The 7963-nt window shown below is 40.0% G+C and overlaps 1 protein-coding gene across 1 annotated transcript in view; it reads left to right on the top strand.

Annotated features, from left to right (window-relative positions):
• The first annotated feature begins 1689 nt into the window (after window positions 1-1689).
• LOC102470275 (ankyrin repeat, SAM and basic leucine zipper domain-containing protein 1-like) overlaps window positions 1690-7963 on the top strand; it is an 8439-nt gene continuing 2165 nt past the window's right edge. Inside the window, 2 exon segments of the mRNA XM_027772248.1 lie at window positions 1690-1743; window positions 4138-4273. Coding sequence (XP_027628049.1) covers window positions 1690-1743; window positions 4138-4273 — 190 coding nt within the window.

Genomic DNA, 7963 nt, shown 5'->3' with positions numbered 1-7963 from the left:
AAATCACCCCCAGAGGAAATGACAACACAATCCCTAACCCTCCATTTTCCTCTCTAGGAATGTTGGGCTTTCACGCACATGCCCCTGGTGTGAGTTTTAAGCTACTGGGTCCAAAACTTCAACTATGGTCAACTACATGGGAGTCCAGTGATATAACCATTATGACATTTGCTGCTCTTGGTTTATTATGCTTTAATCTAGGTTGTGTTGGTTAATCATTGCTGAGATCACTGACTGTTCTCATCTCATTGGCTATATTAAATATGGCTGGGGCTACTGATTCATCTCATTGACTATATCAAATGTGTCTGGGAGGGCATTGATTCATCTCATTGGCTATATCAAATGTGACTAGGGTCACTGATTAATCTCATTGGCTATATTAAATATGGTGCAATCATCTAGACACACACCTCCCCCACAATAATCTCCCACCTAGTGGGAACAAATTCATACTCATGACCACCCAGTGGAATCAACCCTGCCAACACCTTGACTTCACACTTCTAGTCTCCAGAATTATGAGACAAAACAGTACTGTTATTTAAATCACCTATTTTATGGTACTTTGTTGCAGCTGTCCAAGCAAGTGAATAAATACACAGGCTTCAAAAATTCTCAAAATCAAGACATAATTAGAAGGGCTAGCAGATGGTGTAGCAGTTACATCACTAGACTCCCACACAGTCAACTACAGTTCTAGTCTCAGACTTATGACTTGAAAATCACACCAGCAATGTGTGTGTGTGTGTGTGTGTGTGTCCAACATCCTGGGAAGAAAATGGAGGAGAAGGGATTGCAGCATGGCTATTGGCCAAGAGTGTGATTTCTTACTTTCCCTCTCTCTGTTTCTGCCTCTCTCTCTTTCCAGTGAAGGCACACACTCTAAGGCAAAAATATAAAAAAAAAGACACAATAAAATATGATAATTGTAGAACTAAAAGAGTATGAAGTGATGTTTGGATATAAACAAAATCCATGAACAAAGGCTTCCTTTATACTCAGGAAAGCCCTGCAGTGACCTCATCATTGAGAAGCATCCCCTTACCAAGGAGTCTCTCCAGGGCGCCCTTCATGTCCCTGTTCCTCAGACTGTAGATGAAAGGGTTCAGCATAGGGGTGACCATGGTGTACATCACTGAGACCATCATATTCATCCTAGAGGATGCTGTGGCTGCAGAACTGAGGTAGACCCCCAGGCCTGTGCCATAGAACAGGGACACCACTGAGAGGTGTGATCCACAGGTGGAGAAGGCTCTGTACTTGCCCTCAGCTGATGAAATTCTGAGGATGGAAGAAAAAAAATTGATAGTAAGAGAAAAGTATTCCAGTGAAAGGAATCACAGCCAAAAGGCCTGTTGCACAGTACACCACTATGTTATTGACGTGGATATCAGAACAGGCAAGCTTCAGGACTTTGGGAAGATCACAGAAAAAGTGTGGGATTTCTATGTTTGTGAGAAGGACAGCCTCAAAACGGTCAAGGTCTCAAGAAGAGAGCCCATGACACTAATGCACCAGGCTCTAAGAATCAGCAGCTCACAAAACTAGGCATTCATAATGACTGTGTAGTGCAAGGGGTGACAGATGGACACAAACCGGTCATAGGTCATCACAGTCAGGATTAAATTGTCCAGGCATCCAAACACAATGAAAAAAAAAATCTGAGTTAGGCAGTCTGTATAGGTGATGACGTTGCTCTGTGTCTGTATGTTTACCAATCTCTTTGGGATGGTGGTGGAGGTGAAACAGATGTCAGCAAAGGACAGGTTGGAGAGGAAGAAGTACATGGGATGTGCAGGTGGGAGTCTGAGATGATGACCAGGATAATGAGTAGGTTCTCGATGATGGTGACCAGGTACATGGACAGGAACAGCCCAAAGAGAATGAACTGAATCTGACTTTGCTGAAAATCCCAGGAGGAGAAATTCAGCAACACATGTTTTATTTCCTTTTTCCATGGGAATGAAATAGCTTCCAGGAAAGAGGAAAGAAGTAACAGACAATTAACACAATGAGAGCACTGAAATTTGGTTACATTCAATTTCAAGCAAAAGAATTCATGCAATCATTCCTTTTCCTTCTTTTCTTCCATTGGGGAATTTGAAATGCTTCCATTCTTTCCCTTGCTACCACTACTCTTTTTATCTGTTTGTTTGTTTATTTATTTATTTGAGTTTGTTTTACACATTCAATCACTCTACATCACTTAGCTTGTGAAGTGAGTTTATCCAACATGAGTACACTTCACACCAGCCCAGTCGAGGATATTATACATTCTATCATCAACAAATAATAATCAATTTTTGTATTGCATAAATGTCTATTTTACTCCTTAATTTCTTTCCTACAATTTCTCCCTTCTCCCACCTTATTCCCACACTATCTCCAGTATTCATAACCATTCTGCATGGTTCTATATCTGCTATTCTTTCAGATTTAGTCATAGAGTGCAGATCTTCAGTATAAAACATAACTTAGGTTCTATGATATTTACACACTTCACAGGCTGGCTTCCCACTGACTAGCCAGAAGCAGAATAGAGACTTAGGTAAGCACACTTGACAAAAATATGCACTCTCCAAAATTATTGGGCCACTGGAAAACTCATGATGTCTTTTTCTATGGTTTTCTATGTAAAAGTGCATCATGACTTTTCTGACAACCCAATCATTTAGAAGAGTAATTAAGGAAACAGATAACCACAAACCATATTAAGCCCCAAGGTGGAGAGAGAATTAAATTTCTAGAGTCACCACATTATATTATTCAAAATACCCAGCTCTTAACAATGAGGCAGACAATGAAAAAATAAAGCATGGCATAGGAAAACATTAATTAATAAAACCTGACCCTGAGAAAGCTCAAGTATTAGACTTACAGAGAAACACGTTATTTTGTTATTATTATTTTTTATGAATTTTGCCTTAGAGCATTTAACCAAAGAAAGACAGAGAGATATGGTGAGATGGAAAGCGAGAAATCATCCCCCCAGGGGGGTCGCCATGCCACAGTCCCTTCTCCTCCATTATACTCGTGAGATTTTGGGCATACATGCACATATGCCTGAAGTGATTTTCAAGCCATCAGGTCCAGGAATCAAACTGTGGTTAGCCATGTAGGAGTACTGTGTTGTAACCACTATACTACCTGTTGGTCCCGACATTGGATTCTAAACGTCACCTGTTGTAGCTGTAATTTCACAAGCATTCTCTGAGATCTTTAGAGGACAGAATTCTAACTACTTTCTTATTCTAAGATACTTTCTTTTTTATTTTTTTCTTTCCTTTTTTTTTTACATTCAATGACTGTACATCACAATAGCATACCAAATGAATTTTCCAAGCATGACTACACTGTATATTAGTCCAGTCAAAGATATTACCGTACACATTATTACCAACAGATAATTTTCCCTTTTTGTGTCCTTTAAACATTTCAGTTCTTTTCCTCCCACCCCCAATTTCCTACCCTCCTTCCACTGTCTCTAATATCCACAATTGTTCTCCATGCTTTTATACCTTATGATCTTTCAGTTTCTGCCCTAGAGTGAAGACATTTGGTATATATTAAGTGGGAACTCTAAGATACTTTCTAAGGGGCCCTAAGGAGTCACATCTACAAACACTAATCTTGCTGTAACTGACTACTGTTTTTTTAAAGACTTATTTATTGGAGCCAGCAGATGATGTGTGGTTAATGTGTTGGACTCACACATGGCTGACTGTGGTTCAAGTCCTGGATCTGGCAGCTTGCTTCCTCACTTTTTTTATTTTTCTGTCTCTCTGGTCAAGTTAAATAAATAATAATAATAATAAATAAGATTAAATAAGCATTTAAAAAAAAAACATAAGAAACCTTAAAAAAAAAAAGAAGAAAATTATTTTTTTAATTTTATTTGACCAGAGAGAGAAAGTGAGAAAGCAAACTGCTAGGTCCAGGACTTGAACCATGGTTAGCCAAATGGGAGTCCAGTGCCTTAGCCACCTAACCACCTGCTTGCCCCATGTCATAGACTCCTTTGTTCCAGTGATTGTAGAATTCTCCCTACATCCTAGTCCTGGCATAATGTTACTAGATACATAGTATCTACGTGTAGATACAGCAGATACATAAGCTTTCTTATCTCTGTTAAAGTTAAACACAGATATCCTTTTGCTGATTGCCTTTTGGAGACAAAGACTTGTGCTTTTAATCAATTCTAACCTAAGAATTTCTAAACCCACCCATAACCTAAAACTGCTCTCCTTCCCGGTATCCCAACTTTTTGGAGGTGGGCTAATGTAAAAATTTTATATGCTGATTAGCAATTTTGTGTCTCCTATCCTACTTTCAGAACTTAAAACAAATTTAAAATAAAAGACAAAAACACTGTATCTGAGCATGTCAAAAAACACTGTGTATTTTCCCAGCCTGATCACTTATATTAGTGCTTAGAATATACTACTTCAATTATTAGTATTAATTTTTTACAGAGCTTTGGTTATTTCTTTTTTGTAATTTTTTTACTTTATTTAATTTTTAAAAAATTTTAAAAACATATTTTAACCTTTACAATCTGTGTATTCTTCTAAAAATAACTTCAACATTGTTGATTTTTGTTTTACATTTTAAAAATTTACATTTAATCACTGTACATCTTTACAGTATACAACATGTTTTTAAAATTATTTTATTTAACTTTATTTATTCATTTATTTATTTATTTCAATTTAACCAGAGAGGGATAGAGAGAGAGAGAGAGAGAGAGTGCAAGCTGCCAGGTCCGGGACTTGAACCATAGTCAGCCACGTGGGAGTCCAGCACCCTTAACCACCAAGCCGCCTGCTAGCCCTTACAACATGTTTTTTTCCCAGCATGAATACAATTCAAGTCAGGTCAAAGATATTAGAGTCTTGATTATTTCTACTGGCACATTATTTATTTATTGTTTTTAGGATTTTGCCATAGGGTGTGTGTGCTCACACGAGAGAGAGAGACAAAGAGAGTGAAAGTGAGACATCTCTTCCCAGGAAGATAGCCACACAACAATCCCTTCTTCTCCATTTTCCTCTCTGGATTTTGGGCACCCATCACAGGTGCCCTGTGTGATTTTCATGCTGCCAGGTTCGGGACTTGGACCATGATCAGTCATGTGGGAATCCAGTGAATTAATTATCATGCCATCTGGTGGCTTCTCTATTGACACATTTTTTTAAAAAGAGAGATTTTTTTTGCTATAGGGTATGTGTACTCACTGGAGAGACAGAGAAACAAGAAGCAAGAAATCACTCTTCCAGAGAGAAAGGCTATGCCACAATCTCTTCTCCTCCATTTACCTCTTGGGATTTGGGACATGCATGCACACGTGTCCAGCATGAATTTGAAGTCTCCGGCTCTGGATCTTGAACCATCGTCTAAGTTGGAGTCCAGCAATGTAAGCATTATGCCATCTGCTGATCCCTCTATTGCCACATTTTATACTCACAGTTGTTCTGATGAGAAATAGATCCACAGAACCTAAGAAACATTTCCAGGGTCCATCAGGTCATGAAAGAAAAAGGCTGAAGTAGAACTCACTTTTGTTGGAGTCCAAGTCAAAAACTTTCTCACTCCTTGGGGCTGCCTCCCTCAGTCAATGTCCTACAGTTAAGAGGAAATGATAAAAGAGAAATAGAGCTGAATCCCTGGGACTTAAAAATATGTAATGAAAGGAGAGTGGTTCTGGAATTGTTCTCTGAGATTAAAAGCAAGAAGAGGGCCAGCAGGGGTCATGGAGGTGAAAGTGGCTGGATTCCACATGGCCAGCAGCAAGGTTAGAGTCTCAGATCCAGCAGCTTAAAAAATCACCTGGAAGTATATATGTGCATGCCCAAAATCCTGAGAGGAGAGTGGAGGAGATGGGATTGTGGTGTGGCCATCTCCCAAGGCAATGATTTTTCACTTTCTCTCTCTCTCTCTCTTTCTGGAGAACACATATGCCCTATGTTAAACAAACACAATAAAAGAACAAAGAAACTTGGAGTAGGCTGCACAGATTTCCTGCAGAGCTAGAGATATGAACTATAGGACTTTGAATCAATCCCCTTTCACTAGCTCATTATCCTAGACTATACCCCAGAAGGCACCTCTAATGCAACTCTTTCCTTCCCTCCACACCACTTTCTCATGGTACTTAGCAGAATTGCTCTGGTTTCTCCTGATGGTATCATTTAACAGACTTGGCTTTCCTGTTCCTTCCTTCCTGGGACTATGGGTGTCAGGGAGTGGATGTCAGACCGTGGTTCTCTGGACCGAATGAGCATTTTGGAGAGGTATAGAGAGGGTACTTGTAGCCTGGACCTGGAGAGCTGTAGCTAAGCTCTGCAGATGGAGGACTTGCAGTTATGGAGACTCAGTGAATTCTCAGAGCTCTTCATTAAAACAAAACTAAACAATGCATTACTTTATTGACTTTAATGTTGCTAAATTCTCTGGGCAATTCAGCTGCTGGGCACCCAGGGACCCATAACTTGAAGGAACTTTTTCTCCATGGATTTGCCTTTGGGGCCAAATATACCCTCCTTTCCTACCAATGGTGCCCATCTCCCCTGGAGTGAGCATTCCCTAATGGATATATCCTCTCAGGTAGAGAAAAATCTTGATGACCACCCTTGTGAACCTCCAAGTTGCTGTGAGCAACTGAGATTCCAGAGTCTGACTTAGAGATATGGGTATGTTGGGACCAGCAGTTGGCATAATGGCTTTGTCACTGGACTCCTTTGTAGTCTATCTTTCTAGCAAGTGCACATGCTGTACAGCAAAAATCTTTAAAAAAAAAAAAGAAAAGAAAAAGAAAAAGAAAAGAAAAGAAAGAGATATGGGTATGTTCCTTGTGGAGATGTACATAAGCAAGTGGGAGCATAATAGATATGTCAGATGTTATCAGTGAGATTGCCTTGGGGCCAGCAGGTGGTATAGTGGTTAAGGCACTGGATTCCCACATGGCTGACTGTGGTTCAATATTCAGACCTAGCAGCTTGAAATTATGCTGGGTGCATGTGCACACATGTCCACAATCCTAGGAGGAAAATGAAGGGGAAAGGACTGGGGCATGGCCATCCCCAAGGAGGAGCAATTTCTCGCTTTCTCACTCAGTATCTCTCTTTGTCTCTCTGGCAAACGCATGCGCCCTATGACAAAACCAAAAAAAAAAAGAATGAAGATGCCTTTGGGCCAGCAATATTTCTGCATGGTTGACCATGGGTCAAGTACCACCAGACTATCAGCTTGGAATGAAGCCAGGTGTGTGCATTTGTATGCCCCAAATTCCAAGAGGAGAAGGAATTGTGACATCCATCTCTCCCAGAGGGGTAATTTTTCACTTTCCTTTTCCCTGTCTCTGTTTGCCTTTGGTAAGCATAGGAACCCTACAGCAAAAACTTAAATAAAATAAAATAATGAGGTTGCCTCTTCACTGGTGAGACTTCAAGACACAAGTTGTCCTCCATGCAGGTGTTGTATTTGCACTTAATCTAGTTGGATACAAATGTCCCACAAATTGAAATGCATTCTTTTTTTTATTATTATCATTTCCTTCTGTTTCCTTGAGTTCTGGCCTTTGTTTTATGAGTCATCTTTGGAAATACTCTGAACCTAGATTCTCATGTTTTTTCTATTTTAATAGCTATATTCTCATAGGAGCATAATCCTTACTATTGTGGGATTGTTTCTTTGTATACAGCAATGTGGTCATGGGGAAAATGAGGTGCACAGTGGATGTGGGGTGTGTTCAGGTCATTCTGGGATCAATCCTCCCCCTTCCCTGCACCCTGTCTGTGGAGGGATTGACTTCAGCAAGGTCAGTCCTGGTAGTAGAAAGATTAAGGATGGCTCCCCTAAAGAATATAGAAATGATGGGGCCAGCAGGCGGCATAGTGGTTAATGTGCTGGACTCTCACATGGATGACTGGCTGTGGGTGAGGTCTTGATCTGATGGCTTCAA

Source organism: Tupaia chinensis, unplaced genomic scaffold, assembly GCF_000334495.1.
Source record: "Tupaia chinensis unplaced genomic scaffold, TupChi_1.0 Scaffold000259_1, whole genome shotgun sequence".
In the NCBI taxonomy this organism is placed as follows: domain Eukaryota; kingdom Metazoa; phylum Chordata; class Mammalia; order Scandentia; family Tupaiidae; genus Tupaia; species Tupaia belangeri.
Note: the sequence above shows the minus strand (reverse complement) of the source record. Positions and strands in the feature narration are given on the sequence as shown.